At 47.6% G+C, this 26,451-nt stretch overlaps 9 protein-coding genes across 9 annotated transcripts; 4 read left to right on the top strand and 5 right to left on the bottom strand.

The window, feature by feature from the left end:
* Positions 1 to 2,270: 2,270 nt before the first annotated feature.
* On the top strand, positions 2,271 to 3,663 carry AO090120000331 (PH domain-containing protein; the record flags this gene model as incomplete). Its single annotated transcript, XM_001824004.3, has 3 exons — positions 2,271 to 2,510; positions 2,565 to 3,308; positions 3,406 to 3,663. 3 exons carry the CDS (start codon positions 2,271 to 2,273, stop codon positions 3,661 to 3,663), a joined length of 1,242 nt encoding a protein of 413 aa, XP_001824056.1.
* A 123-nt stretch (positions 3,664 to 3,786) lies between these two features.
* Positions 3,787 to 5,748, bottom strand: AO090120000330 (DMT family transporter; the record flags this gene model as incomplete). The annotated part of the gene is made up of 7 exons (XM_023237698.1): positions 3,787 to 3,950; positions 4,048 to 4,088; positions 4,190 to 4,467; positions 4,538 to 4,953; positions 5,012 to 5,084; positions 5,209 to 5,547; positions 5,641 to 5,748. 7 exons carry the CDS (start codon positions 5,746 to 5,748, stop codon positions 3,787 to 3,789), a joined length of 1,419 nt encoding a protein of 472 aa, XP_023092501.1.
* Positions 5,749 to 6,542: 794 nt separating this feature from the next.
* rab7 (Rab family GTPase YPT7) lies at positions 6,543 to 7,517 on the bottom strand (the record flags this gene model as incomplete). The annotated part of the gene is made up of 6 exons (XM_001824002.3): positions 6,543 to 6,652; positions 6,721 to 6,868; positions 6,971 to 7,150; positions 7,209 to 7,304; positions 7,375 to 7,428; positions 7,488 to 7,517. The coding sequence occupies 6 exons, from the start codon at positions 7,515 to 7,517 to the stop codon at positions 6,543 to 6,545; spliced, it is 618 nt and encodes a 205-aa protein (XP_001824054.1).
* Positions 7,518 to 7,795: 278 nt separating this feature from the next.
* On the top strand, positions 7,796 to 8,818 carry AO090120000328 (ATG16 family protein; the record flags this gene model as incomplete). Its single annotated transcript, XM_023237697.1, has 3 exons — positions 7,796 to 7,888; positions 8,037 to 8,606; positions 8,660 to 8,818. 3 exons carry the CDS (start codon positions 7,796 to 7,798, stop codon positions 8,816 to 8,818), a joined length of 822 nt encoding a protein of 273 aa, XP_023092500.1.
* A 535-nt stretch (positions 8,819 to 9,353) lies between these two features.
* On the bottom strand, positions 9,354 to 10,361 carry dot1 (histone methyltransferase DOT1; the record flags this gene model as incomplete). Its single annotated transcript, XM_001824000.3, has 1 exon — positions 9,354 to 10,361. One exon carries the CDS (start codon positions 10,359 to 10,361, stop codon positions 9,354 to 9,356), a length of 1,008 nt encoding a protein of 335 aa, XP_001824052.3.
* A 1,192-nt stretch (positions 10,362 to 11,553) lies between these two features.
* On the bottom strand, positions 11,554 to 14,133 carry spb1 (rRNA methyltransferase spb1; the record flags this gene model as incomplete). The annotated part of the gene is made up of 4 exons (XM_001823999.3): positions 11,554 to 12,110; positions 12,170 to 13,853; positions 13,905 to 14,054; positions 14,116 to 14,133. The coding sequence occupies 4 exons, from the start codon at positions 14,131 to 14,133 to the stop codon at positions 11,554 to 11,556; spliced, it is 2,409 nt and encodes an 802-aa protein (XP_001824051.1).
* Positions 14,134 to 14,596: 463 nt separating this feature from the next.
* Positions 14,597 to 17,363, top strand: AO090120000325 (uncharacterized protein; the record flags this gene model as incomplete). Its single annotated transcript, XM_001823998.3, has 5 exons — positions 14,597 to 14,731; positions 14,833 to 16,695; positions 16,760 to 16,839; positions 16,904 to 17,053; positions 17,105 to 17,363. The coding sequence occupies 5 exons, from the start codon at positions 14,597 to 14,599 to the stop codon at positions 17,361 to 17,363; spliced, it is 2,487 nt and encodes an 828-aa protein (XP_001824050.1).
* A 610-nt stretch (positions 17,364 to 17,973) lies between these two features.
* Positions 17,974 to 19,445, bottom strand: AO090120000324 (uncharacterized protein; the record flags this gene model as incomplete). Its single annotated transcript, XM_001823997.3, has 6 exons — positions 17,974 to 18,017; positions 18,082 to 18,725; positions 18,778 to 19,037; positions 19,121 to 19,189; positions 19,279 to 19,317; positions 19,374 to 19,445. 6 exons carry the CDS (start codon positions 19,443 to 19,445, stop codon positions 17,974 to 17,976), a joined length of 1,128 nt encoding a protein of 375 aa, XP_001824049.3.
* A 4,807-nt stretch (positions 19,446 to 24,252) lies between these two features.
* On the top strand, positions 24,253 to 25,016 carry AO090120000323 (uncharacterized protein; the record flags this gene model as incomplete). Its single annotated transcript, XM_023237696.1, has 2 exons — positions 24,253 to 24,497; positions 24,947 to 25,016. 2 exons carry the CDS (start codon positions 24,253 to 24,255, stop codon positions 25,014 to 25,016), a joined length of 315 nt encoding a protein of 104 aa, XP_023092499.1.
* Between the last annotated feature and the right edge of the window lie 1,435 nt (positions 25,017 to 26,451).

Here is a 26,451-nt window from a genome sequence, read left to right as displayed (position 1 = left end):
CCCTACTACTACTACTACCTGTAGGTACACGAAACATGCATACATATTACAGAGTGCTTGGAGCTTACCGCTCTTGACCCTTCGGACATTCAGGCTCAAAATAGCAAGTTGTGTCGGCCCGGTATGCTCGATACTATCTAGAGCTTTTTGCTGTGTGCTCAACCCGTCAAGTTCTTAAGTTCTCTACCAGTACTTCCTCTGTGAGTATTTTAGTTATTTGATTGCTTTGTGCAAGCCATGCAGGGGATATGTTACCCAGTAAGTAGTACTGTACAGTACGACCCTGCTTTCATCCATCTACTAGTAGTATCGACCGCTTAGATATCGAAGCCCTGTGACACATGACTCGTTATCTTTTGTCTTACGGATGATCATTGGTTGTCCAATATAATGAATGTATGGCGGGCGTGACCAGGCGTTTCCAAATTGAACCCCACTGTCATAGTACTACGGAGTAAAAGAACATATCTCATCATTTCCTTGGTCCGTTCTTCACCAATTCGCCAGTCTTCGTTGGTTTGAAGAGCCCTTGGGGCTCGAATAGAGCTTAACCTTAAAGAACTCACTCATCTTGGACATGGGCCCTACTTATCATTACCTAAGATCAAGGCGGACTAACTCCGTCCATCGCCAGTTCAACAAAAAGCCAGCATTCGCATACCGAAATCTCCGTGAGGAACCTGGGGATTCAGTTCCTAGACTGGTTCGATGCACACGAAGTAGTTTTCGTTTCAGTCCGCCCCTGAGAGTCCACGCGGAAAAGGGACCTGTTGCTTGTAATCTTCTACTATGGGAATGGTCTCCAACAGGAGTCTGCTGCAACTCTATGCTTGCCCTTGGATTGGATGGTGTGTTGGTCTCCCGGTGAAGGTAAGATCCTATCTAACTCCTGGGAAGCGGGAGTCCTCAATACTTGGTAGTATGTCTTGACACTGGTAAGGTGAATGCGCGGACTTGAGTTATAATGGCGAAATGATGTTGAGCAACCTACGCCAGGCAATCGATTCATATTGCCCGTCAGATTAGAAAGGTGAGATATTGTCGAATGATCAAGTATGTCAACAGCCCCCAATCTTCTACCTAAGCTGCATGGTCATCAGTCCTACCATGTTCTTGGTCTCTTTAATTTGGGTCATTCTTTCCTGAGAAGGACAAGAGGGGGGGGGGGGGTTCGTATCCATGCACTGCAACCGACGATGGTTCCTCAAGGTCGATGACCAATTAATATTGAGTAGCTATTTACGGAGTATTCCATCCATGGATCCAAAGGGAGACCAATCCTCGTGCCGGCAAATCGGCAAATATCGTCCGGCTATCGGTCTCTCACACTAGAGAAAGGGGTAAAAGGAGAATCAATGCACCGAAAGTCTAGTCCGTTTGGTTCAACGTTAGACTATTGCTTAACTAGCTTGGTGATAGTTATGTAAGTTCACAAGCGAGTAGACTAGACTTGGATTAACTACTGTGGGCCAGTTAACTATACTGTACTTGTTGTAAAAGTGGTATTTTTTTTTTCTCTTTTCTTTTCTTTCTTCCCAACAAGGCTATGGAGATATGGTTCAATAGACGGGAATATCTCTTCTCTTATACTTTCTGTACTGTCCTGAAAACGGGATTCCATCACGTGGGGGAGGAATGGCCGCTGATGACCAGCAAGTAAAAAGAGAAAAAAAAAAAAAAAGAAATAAATTGATTGACGGATGAAACAGCAGCTGCGACAATCATCCACCGCCCTTACTTTGCTAAGATTACCTTTGAAACGTCCATGCGCCCCTGTGCGACAACTAAAAAAACAGTCCCAAGTCTCCAATCGTCTCAACCACCACCAGACATCAATCACTCTGCAGCGCATCGAGTAACGGGCGCTTGCTGAAGCACTTTCGGTCGGGGAAATTCTATGTCTTCGTCCATCCATACGCTCTCCGTTTCTCTTCTCTTTTCTCCTACCACATTTAGTTTGTCTTTCCGTTCGGCGCTGCTCTTGACACAGCCTCTCCATCATGTCCTGTTGGTAACCTACTTGACCCCTTGACTTATACTGTAAGATCATTATGATTTGCTACCCGCCCTCTTCTCTTACTATACTTTCTGCCTGTGTTGGCCTCCCCCATTTGCTATATATGGAGGCTTACTCTCTCTAGTTTGTCCAGATGTGTCGATATATGCGCGCTGCAACTATTACCGTTACTATAACTTCGTCGATAAACCTGAGCTGCGCTTATCGTACTTGATTCTTATATCCCGCCCCCGATAAAAAACCCTTCTTCGATATGATGCACCAGCCGTTGACAAGCTCGTGCCCATCGACCTCGGAGGGGCATGTCAAAGCCCCAGCGATTCATTTTCCTGACGGTACCGTCAAGCAGTCGACTCTACTCCGGTCCCCGACCGTCCATCGGAATGGACATGTCAACCTAGATACATTTTCACCAGTCAATGAAAACGGGAGCTTCGAATTCGATCGCGTCTTGAAAACTGGGAAGGTGCATCGTCGGGTTAAACATAAACATGTCAGCCTCGTTCCCCATCTATCTTGCAATCCACCGCTGACTCTGGTTGTTTAGGCATTCAGGGCCTCCTGGAAACAAGCCTATCTCGTTCTCCGCCCGAATCTGTTATCAGTCTACAAAGATGAGGAAGCAACAAGGTTGCGGCTATCCATTACTCTATCAGAAGTAACCGCGATCGCACCCGTTAAATCTCCTCGGTCAAATCGCCAGCACGTTTTTGGCATATTCTCCCCTTCGAAGAACTATCGCTTCCAGGCTCTGTCGGAAAAAGATGCGCAGGATTGGATCGAGCGCATTCGTGCCGAAACCCGCATGGACGAGGAAGAGGAGGCGTTTCTGGCCCTTTCCATGAAAGGAAATAATACAGCGACGAGCAAGCAGCAGATCGATGATACCACTGATTTCTCGGATGTTGAGCATATAGCAAGGGCCAGCTCGCCTGAATTTGGACGAGCAAGCTCTCCTGGAGGACGTCTCACTGCCCACCAAAATTTCTCGGGACATGACATTACGTCTTACTCAGAATGGTCCGATGGACCAGCGAGCAACTCCAGTGTTCGCCCCGTTTCAAGAACTTCAACAATTCCTAACTTATCTGTGTCTACTCCGGCGAGTGCACAGCCCGCTTCTGCGCGCGATACGGATCGGACCCAGGAATCAGGTGCTCGGCGTGACCCGGAGAGAGTTATCTGTAATGGCTATCTTCAATGTCTTCGCATTAAAGGAGGCGTGCGCCAATGGAAACGACTATGGGTTGTCTTGCGTCCAAAGAGCCTTGGCTTCTATAAGGATGAACAGGTATGGAGATTCCATCCAACCAACCTTTGCTATATTTCAGGTTCTTTTCTGCCGTACTGGGCGTGTTAGAAGATAACTGACTGGCTATCTTCCACAGGAGTATTCCGCAGTCAAGATCCTTCCCATGGACCAGGTATTCGACGCCGCAGAAATTGACCCAATATCTCGGTCAAAACTCTACTGTCTACAAGTCATCGCAGAGGAAAAATCATATCGTCTATGCACAGACAACGAAGAATCCCTTGCAAAGTGGTTAGGGTCCCTAAAAAGCGTTCTAGTCGCTCGCAAGAAACTCGAATCAGAGACTGTGCCAGGAGCGGCAGCGGCAACGGCAGCAGCAGCAGCAGCAGCCTGAAGAATTTTACAACAATACTAATCTGACGGGTCTGGTAACAGTTCGATTATCGCTCCCTTTCCCATTTGCTTCACTGTGTCTCTCCTTAACAAATTTCTTTTCACTGTTGAAATACCGCACACCTTATATACCTTCGTCAACTGCGTTTTCTTTTCTCTTAGTGACCTTTTTACGACATACATACCCGACATTACTGATGATATAGATCTTCTTTCTTTTTTTTCCCTTGCGATCAGTGAAACCCCTGGCTTTGGATAATGCCGATAATGTTGGGTTTACCAATGTTTCTATCAAGCCGTAATGCTATATTTTCCAGTGGCGAGTTGGATAATACTATATGTGGAATTGCTGTTCTCTCTTATCTGCGATATGATAGAGCCCTACTGTAATCATCTTTTATGTTCTTTTCACATCCAAGAATAGTCCTAACGAAGTGGCAATGTGTATGTATATATACGGGTTAAATTCCGTTATTCTGGACTAACTTTAATTTGATTAGTTCCCCCGGAGATCAAAGATATATCACCTCTCTGTTTCTTCTCCAGGAACAGCATCATAGTCTCCCACTGATGTTTCCTCGTTACTCTTCTCCTTGCTTTCATGGTTCACAACCAAGAACGACAGGAACACGATCGCAGCGCCGACCCAATACAATGCGCTCGACGTCACGCCTTGAAGGAAGATCTGACCCACAAGGGAGAGCGGGATGGTCAGTGAGAGACCGACGGTGACGACAAGAGGAGTCGTCAGAAGCATAGCGTAGGCCCAGCAGATGTCTGACAAGAGCGAGGATACGGAGTTAACCTTAGGAAATCAGATGTTAGTATAGTTCGGAGATCATGCATATGGGAGAGGAATGGGAGGAAGGTAGTACCAAAATAATAGTCCAAACTGTGCCTGTGTCAGGAAGTGCAAATGTCTCGATACCGGTGAAATGCATTATAATGAAACCGGGCCAAAGGAGGAGCATATTTATAAGTCCGACGAGACCAAAGAACAACTGCATGTTCACTCGGGACTCATCTCCGACTTGTTTCTTTAATACAATCGTATACACTCCGTACATGACTGCGCTAAATCCGGCCATGGCATCGCCGAGCGCGATCTCGGTGGAGCTTTTGTTAGGAAACCTGCCGCCACTGCCATCATCTGCAGGGGGTGCTTCTGATGCAGATAGATCAACCCGGGATATCAAAATAATCCCCACCAAAGAGGCGACAACGCCGGCGAGTTTACGGACGGTGAATTTTTCTACACCAATGAGGGCGCCGAAAATCAGAGTCCAGACACCTATAATCATAGACGTTAAAACTTCTGCTCAATGTTGATTTAGTCGATTGATGCATACCGCTGGTAGAAGTCAAAATGGTGGTGCTGCCTACGGTCGTGTATTGCAGGCAAGCCATAGCAAAGTAATTTGCCTGTTTGCGCATTGCGCGTCAGATCAGATAAACTAGGGTATTCCGCAGTCTCGAGTTACTTACAAGGAACTACATCAGGTTAGTATAGCTGTACAGGGGTTTTGCACATCGGACAGAATCTTACCCATAACATGCAAAATTGCAGGCTTAACTTTGCAGTCGCCCTCAAGCCCAGCTTGACAGACTCCTCTTCTTTCCCTCTCGAATCCAACATAGCTGTATTCCATGTTTCAGGGTCTGCGGGCTCGTAAGCATTGTCCCGCCCTGTTGTTTCAGCATCCGGATCATGTGAATCAATGTGCCACAAGAAACTTTGAAACGAGTGTATCTGGGAGAGCTTTCCAGAACGCCATAATCTCCAGGTCCGGCCAAAGATTATCGTAAAGAGAGGTAGCATAAACAATGATGTGTTAACATAAGTCACAAAGAACGGCTTGGAGTACGTATCGTCGGCGAATATCGTCTGGGACGTAGGTCAGTATATTCGCCACTCAGGAGGAAGACACACTGAGAGAAGAGGTGCCTTTATCAATATGTTTGTGGGGAGTTAGCATACACTAGCCAGGAAATTCGAAGCCGTCCACAGAACGACTACAATCAGAAGCAACCCGATGCCAAGTGTTCGTCTTGCGACACCAGTGGACAATCTGGTGAAGGTATCCATGGAGAGTATCAACCAAAGAAACTATGTACAAACGATCGAAAGGTGGGGACGCCGGTGTGTAGATAAACTCATGGAAGCTCCATTCATCAAGATTATCAGTCGAGTACTTTTTCCCGCTTCGGACTCGACCGGAGATGCAAGAAGTATCCCGTAAGGCCAGCGCTCAGGATAACGAAAGATTTCAGGGTGGATCACGGAGCGCAGTTGGGGAACACAGATAGAGCTCAGCTGGGCCAGCAGGTGACGCGACCACCCTGCAGATTAATCATGGGAAATCCCGAAGTCAAGGGGGGGAAATAAACAGATGGGGTTAACCCCAGACCATGGATGATAAAGTAGTTCGGCGGAAGTCCCACCGCCCAAGGATCACGGGATATCACTATTGTCTACTGCGCCTTTGGGAATAGATCGACAGGGTCCCGGACATTCATTGTTCCCTCATGGCCATACTACTCTGGCAACCCCAATCTCAACTTGAAGTAGTTGTATTTCAGACTCCTCAAACAATATGATTAGATGTTGGCTGTAGAACACTAGGAAAATGAAAACACGACTGGTAATGGATATCCCCGTGCGACCCAGCGGACAAAGCATGAGATAGGAACTTCGTACATGAAGTATTCCCAAGATATATAGGCTCAGCATTTGGGGGAAACAACCCGTTCCCCAAGCCCGACAACAAAAAAAAAGGAAACAACAGCATCTCTACAAAAGAACTCAGAATGCAAACAGAAAGCTGCAAATCTCGGCCATGGATTGTAAATCATTGAAAAGTCATGTCCATCACTAGGGTATCAACAGGCACATCCATCGCGTTCACTATCAAGGTGGATGTTGATAGGGTCACTGAATTCACCACTAAATTCTTCGGCCTCTTCTTGCGCCAAAGCACTCCTAGCGATGACTTGCGTGTGCGTCAGCATGTGGCAGGAACATGAAGAACGAGCGAGCTGTTGAAGAGGACCGACTTACCTTCGAAGGCCTGCTCAACGTTAACAGCTTCCTTGGCACTGGTTTCGAAGTAAGGGATGTTGCCCTTGGATTGGCAGAACGTCATGGCGCGTTTCGAGGAAATCATTCTCTTGCTCTCCTCAACATCGATCTTGTTACCAATAACGACCTATATCATTGTCAACCCTGAGTCGGGGTACAAAAGCGGGAGATAAAAAATAAAATAAAATATGAAAAAATGAAAAAGGGACAGTCAAGTAGGCAAACATACGAAAGGAAAGTTTTCAGGATCTCTCGGGCTTGCTTGGATAAGAAATTCATCTCGCCAGCTGTCCAGAGCCTCGAAACTCTTGGAGTTGTTCACATCGTATACCAAAACACAGCAGTCGGCTCCTCGGTAAAACGCAACACCCAAAGATTGAAAACGTTCTTGACCCGCCGTATCCCAGATCTGTTTGTCATACATTAATCACCCGCTTTGTAGTATCGAGAAATGACGCAACACATGCCTGCATTGTTACCAGTCGGTCGTCTACTAGAACTTCCTTGGTAAGGAAATCCGCGCCGATTGTTGCCTTGTAGCTGGCGCTGAACTTCTTGTTGACCTGTTTGGCGGATATCGTTGTCAGCGGGATACGGTACTTAACATGATCCTCCTGCACTGAGGTCACGGACATATTGGTTCATCAAACTCGTTTTACCGACGCCGCTATCGCCCAGAATGATCACCTAAAATATAATATACACGTCAGTAAGAGTGATTCGTAACGCTGGTATGGTGACCTTACCTTAAGAAGAACCTTCTTCCGTGACGACATGGCTGTGGCTATGTAAAGAGATAAGGCGGTATGCGCGGTGGGAGATAGTGTTAAGCGGCGCAAATGCAAATGAAGGTGTGAGTGGCTCTCTATGGAGAATGAGATCGAGGAGATCTGGTAGGTGTTGTAAGTTCGCTTTGTCTTAGCAAATGGTTGTGAAGTAGCTGGGGGAGGGTGGGTGAGTGAGTGAGAGGACCGGAGTAGTAGTTCGTAGTACTAGCCTTAAGTTGGACGGTAACGAGCCGAAGCTAATAGGAGGCGGTTGGTTTCGATGATGCATGACGCTGGGGCGGTGGAGCAGGCGGTGTGCACGTGTTGCTGCAGCATCCGATCATATCACCAACGGTTTACCGTTATCTGTGCAAGAAATTGTGCGTATCTTCCTTTACATAGCACTTCGAAAATCCTCCACAAGGCCTTCCATACACCTCCGGCCACTAGTAACAACTGTAATGTGTTCCTAATTTGCTGTGTGACCAACTCGTCTCACAATGTATCCGTGATCTAAAGCTGCTTCAGTCGACATCGCTTATCGTGATTATCAATGGCCCACTGGAGAGAGGAGTACTCCGCCGCTCTGGCGGCTCGCGATCGACGAGAAAAAGCCAATGTTGCTATCCTAAATGCCTGTACGCCTTCAAGAGACAGCTGTGTCTGGAGCGTAATATTCCGATGTGGTTCCTCTTTCTCACTGACATATCATCCATTGCTACAGATACCCAACTTGCCGATCGGACCGGCCGTATAGCAACAGCTGTCAAGAGTGCCCAAAGCTCTACCCCGACAGAAAGCCATAATGAAATTCCCCAATCCCTAGTGCCAGACCACAAGAAACAAGCTGTGGTGTCATCGGAGCTTTCTCTCCAGGATGCCTTAGCTGCAGCGCGCACAGATCTATCTGAGGCGCAACGGTCCCGATCAGAGCTACAGGATCGGCTTACTCGCACAACAGCCGAATTGGAGAAACTGCGAAAGCGAAGCTCACAGGACTCACGCCGCATTGGTGTGCTAGAGAAAGAAGCTGCTCAGTTGCAACTGCGATTGAAGGATAGGGACGAGGAGTTGAAGGGAAAGGCTAAATTGCTAGATGTACGACACTTTTCTCTGTACCCGACCGGATCTATTGACTAAGCTATTATCAGGATTTCCAAGACGAGCTTGCATCACTAAACCTGCAGCTCAATATGGCCGAGGAGCGGTCCAACCGGCTACAGAAGGAAAACCAGGAGTTAGTCGACCGTTGGATGGCAAGGATGGGCAAAGAAGCGGAGGCGATGAACAAAGCCTCGCGATTTTCATGATTTTTACAGGATTTGAGACAGCGGAAACAATTCTTGTTGTTTCTAGAGCACTCCGATCTATATCAAACTTATCTATACCATATTTGCATGATACCCACTTATTCACTGACTCCCAGTGGCGCAATTCAAGCAATGTAATACCTTGTACGACGTGCCATGAAACCCCAGAACATCTCAGGAGAGGACAGAGGAGGTCCCTGGGCACAACAAGTGAAGAGCCGAAACAGTCATCCCAAAGAAATGAAGAAACCATGCCAACATTTATACAAGAACAGTGGTATCATATCTTCAAGACAAGTAGCTATTTCCAAAAAAAAAGAAAAGAAAAGAAAAGAAAAGAAAAGAAAAGAAAAATAGACAAGAAAGAGAAAGGTAAGAATAGGAAAATAATACACCGAAGAGAGGCCCACAGGGGATTGTATGTAGATTTATAAACCCAGGATAAACAAAACGTACCAAAAGTAAGAAGGTGGAAGGTTACCCAAAACCAGTTTGTTGGTAGTCTCGGTAACCGCGTAGTGCAGAGGCGGGCATCTCAACCCATGCTCTCTGCAAAAGCTCTCAACCTAGAGCTGTCTTTGGTAGCGATGAAGTAAGTGCCACCAACGTCGGTCCAGCTGACACTGTTGGACCAATATTCCCTCTGCTTTACCTTGAGAAGATTAATGGGCGAGTTTAGATTCCGAGACTGGATCTTATGGGCTGCAGGGACAAATGACTTGAGGGACACGATCTGGCAACCCTCTTTCATGTCCAGGAAGTGGTTGATCAACTCGTTATTGAGTTGTGGAGTGAAAGCCTGGTTGTTAATCAGGATGACATCTGCGCGCTTTAGGACATCGATGATACTTTGTTCTTTGAGGAAATCCCCCCGAACGAGATGTGTTTTCCCAGGTGCAATTCCCCATAGGCGACATCGAGCCCTGAACTCGGTCTGCTGGAGTTCAGCAAGTTCACACGCATTCTGCATCATTTCGCAGCCCCAGCTTTCACACCCAATCTCCAGTGCCGCCTGCAAAACAACGTTACCCACGCCAGATCCTAGATCGACGAAAACCTGACCCGACTTCAATCCTGTCTCTTTGAAGATGGTGCTGATGAAACGAGGTAGTAATTCTCCGTAAACGTTGTCCGTTCCGTTTTCATATTGACGGAGTGATTCAACCCGAGGTGACACAGTGCGCGAATAAATTTGGGTTAAGATTCTCTCGACGAGGGGTAAATTCAACCGATGAGTCGAGTCGAGTTTTTGTGCGATGCTGCCGTCGCGTCTTAATCGTTCGATCGCTTCGTTATAATCCGTTACGACGTTTCGAAACTCCGCTTCGGATGCGTGGGCGAGCGCTCGTCGTAGTCTTCTCTTAATCCCGGTTGACTCATTATCAAAATAGTCCGCCTCGTCCTCCGGTATGTAATTTTGGGACACAGTTTCGATGACTTGGAAAATATCGTCAATAGGTCTAAAATCGTCTTTGTCACGGGGTACAACAAGGTTGTATCTGTTGTACGAAGTAGACTCGTTAGCAAATCTCGCGAGTACCATCAGTGCTACTTTTGCATAACATCGCACCTTTCTTTCGGGGAAGCACTCGGATACTGTAAGAATATTTCTGTAGGCCGGCCCGTGCCTCCAAAAGCTGGTTTGAAACACCCCACCTTTTGGACAGATGTGATGTCGGCTGCATGTACTATCGGCAATGACTTAACTCCTCCTTCTGAGAACGCCTTCAAAGAACGTAGCCGCCTCTCAAAATCTGGCTCCGCACTGTCGCCTGTTCTCGCGCGCTTACGAACTTCGAACGACGTATCTGTGTCACTGGAATCATCATCACTAGAAAGTCGCTGTTCTGGAGTTTGCCGCTTTCGATTCTGTGACGGAGCGTTCAATCGCCGTTTCGAAGATGTAAGGTCTGGATCTTTCGAGACTGACCTGCTCCCCGATCCTTGCGTCTTCTTCGGCTTGTCAGAGGGCGAGGCACGCGACGATGTACCCGGGGTCAGTGATGACGCTCTTGAAGGAGGCGCAGGCCGTGCTTGAACAACTTTACGGATCTGAGGCTTTTTTGGTTGTAGAGAGAAGCCCCCTCCTTTCTGGAGGTGGTCAAAGAATCCCATCGAGTAAAGCTGGACGCGCCGCACTCAGGCGGGGATATACTAGACAGAACCAATATGTGTGAGGGTATATGGACAAGTGGGGGAGCAGTTAAAATACTTGAGGCAGCATATGTACTGGAGAGAGCAGAAAAATAATATTTAAAAGAATGTTATAGCCAGCGCGAAAATGCAAAACGAGTTAAATGAGGGTAGAAAGAGAAGGAAAAGACCGTTGACCGAGCGGAAATGTCAAAGAAAAGAGCCGCGCAAAGCCTTAGCCAAAAAGTAGCGGCGATCGATAAAGGTTCCGCCCGCCACTCTGGGCCGCATGTCTTTTTAACCTTAGGCACACCCGCTTTCCGTCGACTCGGATCTCTAAGCCGCCCTCCTCGCAGGAATAGCGATTGTGGCGTGTACTACTAGTAGTAGTTGCTTTCCCCTGTATACTTTATTTAGATGGTATCTAGGCACATAGCATACGGATTTCACTGACACAACAATTCAGTACATGAATATATATAAAAAATGCTGTAATATGCGGTTTCTATACATACACACCCCTCAAATGGGTATCAAATTTTGCAGCTCAATTACACCGGCGGATCACGACGCATGCTATTCGTCTATGACCTTCACTCCCTTTACTTTTGCTTCTTCTTTGCAAGACGCTTCTGAGCTCGGACATCCTTCTTCATCCGAGAATCCACAATTTTATACTTGCCCTTCACTCCGCGTGGACGACCAGAAATGCCCCTGTTGTTGCCCTTGGCCACGACCAGCTTCACCTGCTGCTTAGGCTTCTTCTTGGTTGCCTTGCTCATCAGCTTCGAAATGGCCTGTGACTTGTCACGTTCGCTGAGTGCCTCATCATCAGCCAGCAATGCAGACTTCTTGCGTAGTTTTTCCAGCTTTTGCGCAGCCTTGAACTTCTTTCGACCCTTGGCTTCCATGACCTTCTTGATTGGTCGAGCGTTGATGGCACGCAACTTCTCCTTGATTGCAGCCGCTGCAGCCTTGGTGATGGGTCGATTTGGTTTACTATGCTTTGTCTCATCGTCGAGGAACCACTCCGGAAGACCGTCAACATCTCGGAAAGCATACCGATTGAACCCATCATCAGCCACGTCATGCGACTTCTTTTCACCACTAGCCATCTGCTGAGCCAGGGCCATCGCTTCCGCGGTGATAATATCAATGTCTATGTTTCTAGTTAGCAACAGCAGACGTAACCGTATACTCTGATATAGTAACACTCACCAAGTTGACCATTCTCCTTCCGAGGCTCATCGAGTTCCTCAGGTTCTTCATCCGAAGAGTCCAAGACCATTTGCGTGACTGCCTTCGCATCCTTGGCCTTCTGCTTCTTTGCAACAGAATTCTTGCTTTCCGTGTAGTCATTGTCGTCCTCGTCCATCTCAATGACACTATCTTCATCTTCATCCTCATCCTCAACGTCATCAATATCCTCTAAGCCCTGGAAGATGTCCTGGTCAAAGAACAACGCGGCATTATTGGATAAAGTTCCATTCTTCGGAGGTGCTACGCTCGTCGCATTCGCTGCACCAAATTCGGAGTCTTCGTTGTCTGACTCCTCGTTACCAGACTCTGAAAAGCCCTCCCACTCGTCGGCTTCGAAATCCTTCCTGGCCTTCTTGGCTCTTAGTTTCGTATCCTTGTCCTCTTTGCGCTCTTGGTATTGCTCGTATAGTGAATCGAGTTCCCTTTCCAGCAAATCGCCTTCGTCATCACTCTCGGCATCGACATCGGATTCTGAGTCTTCACTTTCACTCTCAACCGTTACTTCTTTCCCAGCAGCGATCGTATCCCTGGCACCCTCTCTCTCGACACGTTTAAGTGAAAACGGTGCATCATCTCCAAGAGGACCAATTTGCTCCATACCAATATCCATGGGGGTTGTCATATGCATCTGCATGCGGACAATCTCCTTGCGCTTCTTCTCATTCTCCTTTCGTCTCTCCTTTTTCGCCTTGGAGCTTTCCTTCTCCCGAAGACGCTGCAGTTCCTCCTGAATGGCCAGCTCTTCATCCATTGGGGCAATTTCGGCCACTTCCTCGGGCTCATCCTTTTTGGCCTGCCCTCCCTTCTTTACGACAAGACCAAACTTCTCACGGACTTTCAATCGCCATCGTAGTAAGTTGCGGAATTCCTTCTTGCCCAGCACTTTTAGATCTTCACAGCATTTGCGAATTTCATCTGTCGTTTCTTCCAACCGGTTGAGTGTGCTCAATGCGATATCTCCATTGAGGGGCTGTTGAAAGCTTAGTTTGTTGTATTGGCCGAGAATAGCAATTGGGTCGGTTGTATTAATGAATTCGGTGACGGGTATCTCCTTGAATTGCGTCCAATCGCCTTCCTCATAACCATCCCTCTTGCGCTTCTTCTTCTCAGGGTCAAAAACACGAGCTTCATTATTTGGGGTTGGATCAGCCAGTTCTGCGAATACGTGCTTCGGATCAAGGAACTTAGGGTCCAGGCGCTTCGGTGCCTTAAAGCCACGGCAGACAACGAAAATTTCGGCGGAGACATTTCGAGACGAGGGGGGTTTTGTGGCTTCCACCGATGTGAAAAGTTGCTTGAAAACCCACAACAACGCATTGTAATCCTTAGACCGGAAGACCTTGGTGACAAAGGTACCGCCCTCAACCAGGAATTCAGTAGCCAATTTCATCGATTGCAAGACCAGCTCTGCTTGCGAGAACGCGTCCTGAACCCACGCTGTACCAACGTTTGGAGCACCATCGTGAAGTACTGTATCCGCCTTCCAATGTTTCAGGTGTTGTCTGATAGTTGTGCGACACTTCTCGGTCGTGATATCGCTCTGGAAAGTGATAACTCGTGGAATGGGCTTGATGGGGGCGAGATCGACACCGATAATGATACTTTGAGCAGGCATACATTCCGCGGCCACTTGACACCATGACTATATATTGTTAGAGAGAAGGGCTGGTACAAGAGATGCATCCATACTTACGCCTGGCGCAGCACAAAGATCGAGAACGACCTTGCTCTTCTCCAAGAAACCATATTTCTTGTTCAGCTGGATCAGCTTAAATGCAGCTCTAGCTCTGTATCCCTTCTCCTTCGCAAGGCGATACCACTTATCCAAACGACCCTTACCATGCTACTCGCAGTCAGTAAATGGATTATACCTTCTATCATTTTTGTAAAATTCTGTAGCGTACCTTCTTCTGGATCGCCATTTCCAAGGATGGGTAGTCGAGGTAGGCTCGACAAAGAGACCCGAATTGACAGAATGATGGTGACCTGGTAAAGTGGTATTGATATAAAAGACCAGCACGGGCTGCAAAGAAAAAAGTTATGGGCCGCCTGGATCTCGACTCCACACCGCCCGTAGAGTAATTTTTTTTCCTCCCTCTTTTCTGTCAACTGTGGCGGTGGCTGATCACTAGCCACATAGCCAAATACCCCAGGCACCAAAGGCGGTCAAGGGATCGGAATTCCATGTGACGTGATATCACCTCTATTGGGCCGACTAAATTACTCTCTTCCCCCCGTGGCTTTGACTCGACGCAGATCATCAGCAGGCACCACCACCCCATGGCTTATCTTCAACTCCTGTAGTTCTGGAGGCCCCTGTCCTCCAAATTTGCTCAACAGTTTCTACTCAGTTCCTGGTATGGTAATGTTTTATATTCTACTTTCATGGCGCCCACGGGTTCTCGCAAGAGAGTAAAGTCCATTCCGTCAGTTGCGGACTCACAATCGTCAAACGATGGGACGACATTGCCGTCGAAAGACAGAGGACGCTCGGGTTCACTGAAACAGAGGGGTAGTGGAGTAAGTTTAAAAAGAATTTCGTACAATTTTATTACAGTGCATTATTCTACTAGTCTTTGTGTCTGTATTCTCTGGTAGCTGATTAAGGGTTGTTCTCATAGAACTGGCACCCAGGAGCCTGGCCCGTTTCCAAATCATCTAAAGCGGCCCCAGTTACCGAGGTTGCCCGTGAGAGCATCTCGGTTGCCCAAAACGTAGCTTCAAGCCTCACTTCCTCGCCAGTATCGCAGCTTGCCTCTCCTAAACACCCTCGAAATCCTTCTCTGCAACTTACTAGAAAAGTTGGCGCTTCGACTCGCTCTCTTCCTGCTAACGCCACTACAACCCGAATCAATATCGCATCCGATGGCACTGCGTCTTCACCAGCAATAGAAGCCCAGCCCAACCCTACTGCTTCAGCAACCGAGTCAACAAATAAGGAGTCGTCAAATGACGAAGGCGCCGGCACGGGACAAACCATTGATAAGGATCAATCGGATGTTACGACTGAGACGAATGCAGGGTCTGGGGAGGTAGAAGCAAGTCAGGAACAAACGCCATCGCAACCGAGTGGGTGGTTTGCATGGGTTTGGGCCCCTTCCAGGACTGAACCCCCCCCTGATAACCCCCGGGAAGATTCAGCCCCAGCCCCAGTGGACCAAACTGCGGAAAATCAGACTTCAAAAGAGGAGGACATTGCACCTGCCAATCAAGATCAAGCAGACGAAACAAAACCTCCAGTAACGGCGGAGATTGACGACACAGTACAAAAGCGATCCTGGCTCCAGATGTGGTACGGCTCCTCATCCTCGAAGGGCTTAGAAGAACCCCACCGTGAGAACCCGCCAGCAACAGATGAATCAAATCCCCCTGCTGATATACCACCTACATCAAATGAAAATGTAGACGAGCCCACCGCAGACAGTTCAGCAGGTGCGCCTAGTTCAACAGATGTGCCTACTAAAACTGCTAAACCGTCAGGCTGGTCTTTCTGGTTCAGAGAGACTTCACAAGACACTTCGCAGGTGAAGTCCCAGGAAGTCCAGTCCGTTGAAGCCTCTACTACCCAGGATTCCATAATAAAGAAACCCAAGGATGATCCCGAATCCGAGCCGGAGCAAAAAGCAGAGCTCTCGAAGAAGGGAACTCTTAAGATAAAATCTCCCAAGAGCAGTTCTGCTCTCCCTGAGCAGATTGTTTCTGGGCTAGAATCCAGCTCCGCTTCTCCTGCAGTGAATACGTCCGAAGCAACTGCTTCAAAGCATCTACAGAAGATCTTACCTAACCAGGTTCTCCCGCGCTTCAGAGACACTTTCGCTTTGCAAGAGAAGCCTAGTCTGTTCCAGACGATTGGGCGATTCTTACACTACAACAAGGAGCCAGACAATAGACATGTTTACATGATAAAGGACCCACCGCCCATCAAAAGAGCATTGGCTATAGGAATACACGGATACTTCCCCGCCCCGTTAATTCGGACTGTCCTTGGTCAGCCGACGGGTACATCTATCCGATTTTCAAATATGGCTGCAGATGCTCTTCAAACCTGGGCAGATGATCATGCGTATACGTGCGATATTGAAAAGATAGCGTTAGAAGGAGAAGGTCGCATCGCTGAACGAGTTGATTTATTGTGGAAACTACTGCTCAATTGGATGGAAAAGATAAGGCGGGCAGACTTCATACTGATTGCATGCCACAGTCAGGGTGTTCCTGTTGCAATAATGTTGGTTGCGAAGTTAATATCTTTTGGGTGCCTTAACGCTGCACGGGTCGGTGTATGTGCCATGGCCGGTGTTAACATGGGGCCTTTCTCCGACTATCGATCACGGTGGATTAGTGGCTCTGCTGGTGAACTTTTTGAATTTGCATTGCCTCACAGTCAAGTTTCAAAGGATTATGAGGCAGCGCTCAAAACGTCTCTCAATTTCGGTGTACGGATTTCCTATATAGGGAGTATTGATGACCAACTCGTTTCTCTAGAGGTGTGTGCTTCCCGGGTTCATCAGCAGCTTTTGCGAAACGGCTAATGCTAATTTTCAACGGCAGTCATCACTGTTTTCACCGGTGGCTCATCCGTATGTCTACCGAGCAGTATTTGTTGACGGTAGAGTACATGCTCCAAGCTTGTATGTTGTTCCTATTTCAAGTTCTTATGCTTGTTTCTGGAGCCGCTGCTGATGTGTCTCGCAGCTTATCACATTTGGTCGGGTTTGCTCTTAAACTTCGAAATCTCGGACTTCCAGACCATGGCCTTATCCGCGAATTGAGTTCACCTTTAGCAGGTAGTCTGTATAGTGGCGAAGGTCACTCGCGTCTCTATGACGACGAGGCCGTGTATCGGTATGTTACTTTTGCTCCAGTTAGAGTTCGCCGGGGTTAATGTTGTTTTAGGTTGGCTATTGAATTCGCTCTGGAAACGTCGAATGTCCAGGATGCGACGCTTAACATCAAGCGAAGCCCCCCTGCTTCGTCAGTGAACCCTTACATCCTTCCGTTTGCCATGCGCGGCCTCCTCGAAGAAGAGTACGTTCGACGCGAGCTTTATGAAGAAACAATGGAACTGCTACGACAGTTTGACGACTGGAAACCGACCAGCAAGGTTCTAAAGGATGTAAAGTTCCGATTAGAAGGAATCCGCTCAAAGCTCTAGCCGCAGTTCCGCACTTGACACATACCCTCTGCATCAACCCTTCACTGACATCTACTAAATCCTGCTCTCAGCCTGGTGTAGTTTGCTATTGCACACCTTAGAAACCTTTTCTTTTGTACGCTTCTGTACACTTCTTTGGGTGGAGAGTTGCCAAAAAAAAATTAGAGCACATTTTTATATTACGGTGGATCTTAAATAGAATACTTTGCTTCTGCTGCACAGATATTGATTAAAATGTTGGGGACATGATAGACGCGAAACATTCTATGAACCTGATGCATTTGCAGACATGAATAGTAAATAGGCGCTATTGGTAGATTATCTAAAAGGAGATGATTGTTCGTAGTTATCGTCATTAAAAAATGGTACAGGTAAACCCCTTGCTTCGTAGCCCAAAGATATATAACGCCGTATATGAATGTTATAAGAGGTTCGCTTTTTGTTTATGTTATGGCCGCTTTATCCATCCATCCCAATATTCCGAAGTACCAGATATCAAACCTTCGCGCCCCACCGAGATGAAGCAAAAGAACGGTAAAATGGGTATGAGAGCGAATTCGAAAGTTAAAAGGAAACAAAAGACAATCGGATATAGAAGTCAGGGTAAAAGTCATAATTGAGGGAACGCCGTTTGATATGCACCTTCGATTTCATCTAGGTTGATGATTAGTTTGCCACGCTCAAGATATGCATGGAGTATGTATAGGAAGAGACCTACCTCTCATGCCGTCTAACGCCTCAAAAGCAGCTGCATAGTTGGTTACAGTAGCAATGATTCGCTCTAGTCCTTGCCGGAGTTCTTCTATCAATCGATCCGAAGGAGTAGTCTTGTTTCCATAGTCTGGTGACAGCTGCTTTTCTACGCGCGCTTTGTAGAATATCATTAGCATAGCGTAGCTGCCTTGCATCAAACAGCAGGCAAATGATGGCATAGTTCGAGGAAGCTGGTTCGGCGGTTGTAACGTCATCCCCTGCGGGCTCTTTGGCTCGTTTATAATCGGTTGTGGTATGGGTAGACTTGGGAACATGCGTGAGATCAGCAGAGCAGCCCTAAGGCAGACTTTGGCGGAATGTTGGATGCTGAAGGGGAATCCACTAGTGAACGAGTATTGGGAGATCGACTGATAATCTGAGGACGTAGATGAAGCGGTAGAAGGGGTGTATTCGCTTGACGACTGTTGAAATGGTTCCAAACCTCCACACGAGCATCGAATGTCGGTAATTCCATTCTGCACTCTGGAATCCTTGGCAGAATTACATGCTGCTGAGTTGTTGGAATTAGCTGCTGTTAGGTCACAATGTTTCTTAATGAAAATAGGGATGTCTGAGAATGCTCTAAAGCGGTGGGTTTTGATCTGTGCGCTAGAATAAGATCAGCGATATGTTGGTATGCGACTGTCGTACAAATACCTACCTGGACAACTTGATCCGTGAGATTGAGCGTATACTTTGAGCTGTCGTAAATTCCATGCCATCGCCACAGTTCATGGACGGAGGAACAATAGGAAGTAAGTTAGATTGTGCCAAGGCTGAGCTCGCCCATGTGTCGAGCTGCTGCATCCGTTCGTAAATGTAAGGCATATTGGTCCTTGTTGAGATACATTTGTTCAGGTCAATTACGAACTGAGTTGCTGAAACCAGCACTTGCTGAGCTTGCATCAGAACAGCCCAACCCTGTAGATAATGTTAGAGATTGCCTCTTGAGCTGAGTTCCGCACAGAAGCTCTTATTGGTGGAAGGGCGCTGGGGAAACTTACATCTGGATCAGCGGCAAAGCGCGGATAAGGTGTTACAAACTGAGGATCGTTTGCAACAATAGCTAGCGGCTAGTTAAACTCGTTAACGACCAAACCATGATAGAAGTTGGGGGCGGGGGAGGGATGAAAGAGAAGGTATAATGCTGGGAACATCTTACAGTTGTGCTGACAATCGACCCTTGGAGAACGCAGTAATACTACGGTAAAATCAAGGTTAGCGAATTAGACACATTTCCATTCAAACCAGGCATACCGTCATCCACCAAGCTCTTCTACGAGCTTCCGCAAATTCATCATACTCTTCTCCTAAAGAATGCAGAGACATGTCCAGTGCGATTGCCAATGCTTGACCCGCACGGTACCGCATTTTAAGCAGATTTCCTCGCTGAGTGTATTCGTACACGGAGAGAACCAATAGCGCAAGGATAGATTCGAGTTCCACGGGTGCATGCGGATGGAAGCTTTCTCTGTTGATGAGAGGGCGTTCACTTGAAAGCGCTAGTGAGGGATCGGTAGAAGAGGCATGGAGCTCACAATCTGCTTCGATGCTAGAATTGGCCAATTGGGAGAACGTGTGTGCGTATGTCCTACGTCGGATAACAGAGGCAGGAGACGAAGGCTCCAAGTCATTCGGATGGGGTATGAGGGCCAAGACTGCAGATAAAGCAAGGCTAAGAGGGGACCGTGGTCTGTATAATAGAAGAGGTTCTTCTGTCGGAGATTCGGAATAGGAGCCAACCGCATCCAATGGCCTGTCTGGAATGGCCGGAGCTGCCCTGGGGGGAAGGATAGGGAAATAATGATGAATAAAATCGTAATAGGCGTTGAGTCTGACTAAGACATTAGAAGGGACCAGTAGTCAGGTTGAGGCAATGTAAAACCCACATGTCGTGTTCAGAGCCGTACGTCCTTACCAAGGATTGAGTTGATATGTTAGACGGCGAAGGCGTTGGCTCCATTTGTGCGGGTGGATGACCAGCATCGTGAGGGATAAAGAGGTCAGCGAACATTGACTGAACATCAGAAGGGAAATCCAAGCTTCTCAGCCCGGCTCCTGGTACCGACAGCCCATCGATCTGACCAAACATGCCCGTCGCTGTACCAGAGTGAGTATTGGTTGCTTCTATTTCTAGGATTTACGCATCATCACGTACACTCATCGAAGCCGGATGTCGCCGGGTGAATGGTCGAATTGTGTGCATCATCTTGTGGAACAGTTCCTTCAGGGGAGATGGATGCCCTTTTCTTCTTCCTTGGACCGCCTCGTTTACTAGGCAGATAGGAGCATTTCCTTCTTTTACCGAGACACTTTCATAGAAGTAATTGTCTCAGCAAACGCATCTTTAATGTGCTTTGCGGGGCTAGTGTATGGTAGAGTGGGACAGATATTGAGAGACGGGGAACAGACACCATTCAACAAGAGAAAAGAATAAAAAGATATGAAGAAGCCAGAAACGAGAAAAGGAAAGCAAAGGGGAAAGGAAGGGAAAAGAAAAGTAAAGACAAGGGAAGATAAGAAGTAACACGATAATAACTGGAGATAATGAGACACAAAGGACCTACATTGGAACAAGGGTCTTGTCCATCACAGCGCGTCCTTGAAGCACGACTGTTTGAAGAGCATGCGTTAGCCCAGGTCCGATACAATAGGGGACAAGGCACCTTGTAGTAAGACAGGGACTTTGTCTCACACGGTGCATGATCGTAGTCCAGATCCCAAAAACCGGGCGTTGTCCTCCCGGGGTGGCCAGAACCATAAAGCAGAAGAATAACGTACCAAGAGAGACATGCTACTTTGACTGGTGGTTTCGCAAATTTCTTTCGCACCACGGTGGGCCTTGCGACCTTGGACTGTGTAACTGTGGTGGTTCCGTTGTCATGGAATTTCTGGAAGTTCTCCAGAACCATGGCGATTGCTTGAGCAATGGAGGAATATAATAATATAGTAGTCGTGGTAGTCTAGAAACGAACCGGCTTTGCCGTTCAGTTGTGTCATGCAGCCGCAACGATCGATACACAGGGGACTTCAAGACTTTCACCGCGAGGGTTTCCGACATTGACGACTAGTAGAGACTCGAATTGCGCATCATTACTAGGGGAAGCATACGGCAACGGGGATCACTAAGAAAGTGTTTATTTCGATACCCGAAGAGGTGGTCTGATATACGCCGTACAGCGTCGAGAACTGGGGTGTAGTTCTGGGGCTTAATCATCCATAGCCAACGATTCAAATCCCGATCACTCACACTTCGGGATTTGCTTTGCCCCCAAGAAAGCGTAAATGTGGCGGACGATTCGCGATTAGTCAAAAAGCATGTTCCTCTGGGTTCCCCTGAATCAATGAAGCTTTCTCGAATGAGGTAGTCAAAAAATGCGATGCATTGGTCCAAATCTTAAAGTTGAGATCTGAAAACAAGAAAAAGAACTTTTGTAGTATCTGCTTTTGCTTTTGCTTTCTCTCTCGCGCTCGTCACGGGTTCTCTGCTAACCCTCTCGATCGGGTTAGCTTCCACTTCTTTTGCTTTCTTTGTCTGCGTTAAACCGCTTTTGGCGACGGGGCCAAGGACTGAGCGCATTTATCACGTGATCCATACATTGTCATGTCAATACAGCGGTCACATTACTGACTGACACCAGGAACCCATTAGTATACATACCAGTGGCTTGCCACGTTTCCACCCGAAGTTAATCGCGATTATTCCCTCATTCACCGTCTCTGCGAATGATCAGTTCACATCGCCCCCTTCTCATACAAGAATGACTAGGTGAGGTAAAATGGGTGAGTGGACGCATAGCCAAGGGACCCAGGGAGTTCGATAGATCGATTTGATAACAGGGCGTCAGAATGGTTAGCTTAAGCCTTGGACTCGGAGATCTCGGGGCAAAGGAGGGCTAATCGATCGACACGCCTTTGGTGAACTCTAATCGAATGAAGGCCCGAGCCAACTTAAGGTATGGAGTAGGTACAGTAAAACCCAGATATAAGCAAGGGTTTGAGCTGACTGCCTAAATTGCTTATATCGAGGTATTGCTTATATTAAAATCACTATATAAATCCTTCTTAAATCTAGAAGAGTAAAATAATGTCGTATTATATAGTATTCTTAGCAGATTTCTTTTGTATAAGGGCTCAGAGAAAGGTAGAGTAAAAGAATTCTTGTATATATCTATTTTCGTTGTTCCAAGTTGTCAGGTACTATACCTACTAGTTCTTGACTAAAGTACTAACCCGAGAAATTTACACGTGACTTTACATGTTTTTAGTAAATTCTCTAATTGGTTGGTTAGACCCACTATACCTCGCTATAGGAATTTTGTATGGGAGACTGAGCAGTTTACTGAATGTTCCCTGTATCGAGATTTTCTGCACATTTGTATGGGAAACGATAGGAGACAGCCTGGTAGATTGCTTATACCGGGTATATTCCCTATATCGGAGTCGTTTATATACAGTTTTACTGTACATACACGACACGCCATTCCCGGATGCATTCCGGTCCAGAATGGAGATATCCGGGCGGGAACCATTTGGCGACCCCCGTCCGTACGCAAGGATACACTGGAGCCCGACTACCTCCGAGTATTCACCGTGATATGCACATTCTGGTCAGCTGAAGATACCTATCAAATCCATCCAAGGCGGGTCACGTTGATACTACCCTACGGGCAACTAGTAATGTCCGATCCGACTAGTGCGATTTAGGTTCTTACTCTAACTAGGTAGGTAGTCCTGTTTTCAAAATAGAATTACTGTCCTCCATATCTGGATCGTCCTTTACAAATGATATGGAATGGAGCCCACTGCCACGTCAGGAATGGAAGTCAATGTCGCGTAAACTAATCCCCGGCACACGCTTCACGCTGGCCCAGACACTGTCCGGAACTTTCACAGGCAGTTTGTGCCCCTTCAGTTGCTGATCAATCAACCACATCCCAACAACGAACTCCTCTCTTGTTAGGAGCCCAATTTTTTGTGTATCAACTAGATCCCAGATCTGTTCCAGCACGAAGGAACGGAGGCGACTTCGAGACCAGATGTCTCGTACCACAATATTCATTACCATCTCCGAGGCATCTGAAGGCCATATGTCTCGCAGTGGATCATGCCCGGAACATTGCATGTCCACTTCTTCTCTTGTAGGAACGAGAAGCCCCTTATTGGCCGCCCATACGCCCTCGTAGCGTTTTCGCTCCTTTTCCGTAAGCTCACTCCGCCATCTCTTCCGATCGCCTTCGTGATGTTTATGTGGGTGTTTCCGTATGACATGCTTTCTGTGTCGGTGGTGACTGTCATCTTCATCGTCGGACTTGGCCGGGTTACGCAGTGTATGTCGCAAAGGGCTGGATGGGCTTCGTGATTGGGAAAGCTCTCTCCCGTTGTTGTGAAGACGTAATATTGAACGAGACCTTGCTTGACGTTGCGGAGGGGGAGGTGGCGGGCCCTTCCTTGTAGGTGGTGCTCGGGAGGATGCCAAGGATGATGCGACGATAGCATCTGAAAGGGCGCCTTCACTCAAACTAGCCGAATCATCGAGCAGACTAGGAGTACTGTTATTACGTCGTCGGTCGTAGATCGACGAAGCACTCGGGCTTAATGGTCGTCTCGGGCCATCATTCTTCGCCAGAATGGCTCGGTGATTACTTAGACCACCGTTAGCCGTGGGTGATCCGCCAGGTCGTGGGGGCAATCCAGGAGCTTTCTCATTCGATGAGGTAGATAAATCATTGGAGAGGCCGATGGAGCAAGAGTTTGGTGGCTCGAGGGAGCCCTTTAGTTCTCTGGGCTGCCCGCTTCTGGTGGCTGGTTCGGCTGACCCTGGACCGCCTGTGACTGGTCGAGATTTTCGAGGTGCTGGGGGTACTGGACGGGGCTTTTCCACTACCTGTTGCGTAGAGGCTAGAGATGTATTAGGTGGTTGTATGGTTGGCTTTCGACGGATAGATAAATCTCGAGTCGGCCCAGCTTCATCACAGCGTGAGCGTCGCCCGATCGAGTTAATATTAGTTGCGACGCTCTCGATTGAACTTGGACTGGACGCTTTCACATCTTGTACACTATTGTAGTTCTTTGGCCGGGGTCCATTTGTGCCTCGTATCACGTCCCTACCTGTGGTTGTTGCTGCATTTTTCCTATGTACAGGGAGATGTTCCGCAGCAAACCGGGCGGCGATCTGCTGCGGAGACTCCGGTCTAAAAGTTGCCGGGCTCTTGCGAACGCTCTCGAGAGCATTGTGAGAATGGGCAGTATACCTCCCAATCTTGTCCTTTACGGAACCAACTTCGGGTGGCTCTTCGGCTTCAACATCGGGATGGGGACCCGGGCCGAGATCATGTCTGTTGACATCAGCGGCTCCTCCGGTTCTGTGTGCGACTGCAGGTGAACTGCTTCTAGAAGCGCTTGTGCGAAAGGCAGTGGTGGCACCTTGCAAAGCCGTCACGACATTATGAACATGGCCGGGAGATGAATGGGGAGCTACCCGCTGGTTCGGAGCGGGTGTTGAATTCGCCATTCATGAGACCCGTTTGAAGTCACCGAGAGGTCAAGAAAAGATGTGCAATACTATACGTTTCATACAAATACTAAGAGATCCCCAAAAAGCATATTTGATCCACTCATGCATAAAAGAACCAGGAGAGAACTGATGTTTGTACCTGCGGCAACAAATTAGAGACAACAACTTGAGCTGTGCTGAAGTCATCTGCGGGTCTAGTCCGGATCGGGTAGTTAGCTAACCGTCTACGGAAATAGTAGCTCTGGACCTCTCATTCGGGAACCCTGAGGAGCATTTACTACAAAGTAAATTTTGTATGAAAATCAAGCAATAGTAACCATATATTAACCGACCGGCTCATGGCATCCATTCTACTTGGCAAAACAAATTCAATGACTCTGTGATTGTTAATTGTTCGTTCGAAATCATGTTATATCCAAACAACTTATATTCAACCAGTCTGCCTTTTATTCCCTTATTATATTGTTCTTGGAATTAACCTTTCCTTCTCCTTTTCTTCTTTTCCCACATTTAACCGAAAGGTAAGACAAATGAGCCGGCAGTGCGGGGAATTTCGACCAATACTCATTGTCCAATCACGGGGTCCCCGCTCTCACTCTTAGTACAGGATGTAAGTTAATATTCTGGAGAAACGTTCAATTGACCCAAATATTCTTCCCCGCTTCTAACCCTTTCAAGTTGCCTTGCGACGTAACCAGCCCGGAGTTGGAACTAGTGGTTCGATCCACTACCTCGAAAGATTGTTGCTTGAAGAACTTTCATCTACCTGCTCCCGATCAGGGTTCCAATGCCTCAAGCCGGCCGATTATAGTGATGAAATGCCAGCATCGCACGGTCTTTCGTGATGCACCTCTCGCCACTTTTGTCATACGGCGATCTGTTTTTCTATCCAAGGTGCCATGCCAAATTCTCAAGCACTGTCTGCCTTAAGGAACAATCGTCCGTGAGACGCCATGTCCCCGGAGAACAGCGACGCTGGCCCAGGTATGAATTTGGCTACATCTTCCTCCCTTCAAGAGCTTCCCGAAGTTACCTTGTGAAAGACGTGAGGACGCACAGAAGAAGTAACCATATACGTGGTAGCAGTTGCAAGCCGCCATGAGGCCGAAGAAGCGACATTGAGTGATAGGAACAACTACGACAATGAAATACAGCCCACTTCTACGGGCTCTAGTCAAACTAAATGTTCTATCTGTCACAGCACCTTTAGGCGACCAGAGCATTTAAAGCGTCATTTTCGCAGTCATACTAAAGAAAAACCCTTTGAATGTACGCAGTGCGGCCGGCATTTCTCGAGTACGTTTCCTCGAATTTCCAACAGAGAAGGATTCTGTATCTCGCAAATAGGTTGCAGCTGACATTGACCAGTGACACACTTCATCGTCACGAATTGAGTCACCATACCTTGGGACCAGAAGGGGGGAAGGACCGCACACATCGGATTACGGTAAAGACGTTTCGGGCTTGTTTCAAATGCGCCGTAGCAAGAGTGCGGTGTAGCGGAGGAACACCATGCATCCGTTGCGATAATCGATCACTCGAATGTCAATATCCAACCGAGAGACGATCTAAAGCGAAAGCGCGGAAACAGTCATCCAGGAATCAGGACTCTGTGGATGGCTCGCCCCAGGAGCAGGTTTCTCGTCATGCCCGCTCTCCTTCTGCGGCAAATACAGACATCACTCTCGCGCTGAACGGAGGAAAGCCATCTTCTCAGATTCCGGGCTATCAACTTGGTCAATTCCAGATCCAGATGTCTGGGCAAAGCTCTTCTAAGACCACTTCTAGTTCTAGGGAACACTTGAGTGAACACCTTAA

Source organism: Aspergillus oryzae, chromosome 5 (assembly GCF_000184455.2).
Source record: "Aspergillus oryzae RIB40 DNA, chromosome 5".
In the NCBI taxonomy this organism is placed as follows: domain Eukaryota; kingdom Fungi; phylum Ascomycota; class Eurotiomycetes; order Eurotiales; family Aspergillaceae; genus Aspergillus; species Aspergillus oryzae.
The sequence above is the reverse complement of the archived record's forward strand: the minus strand, read 5'-3'. Positions and strand labels throughout refer to the sequence as shown.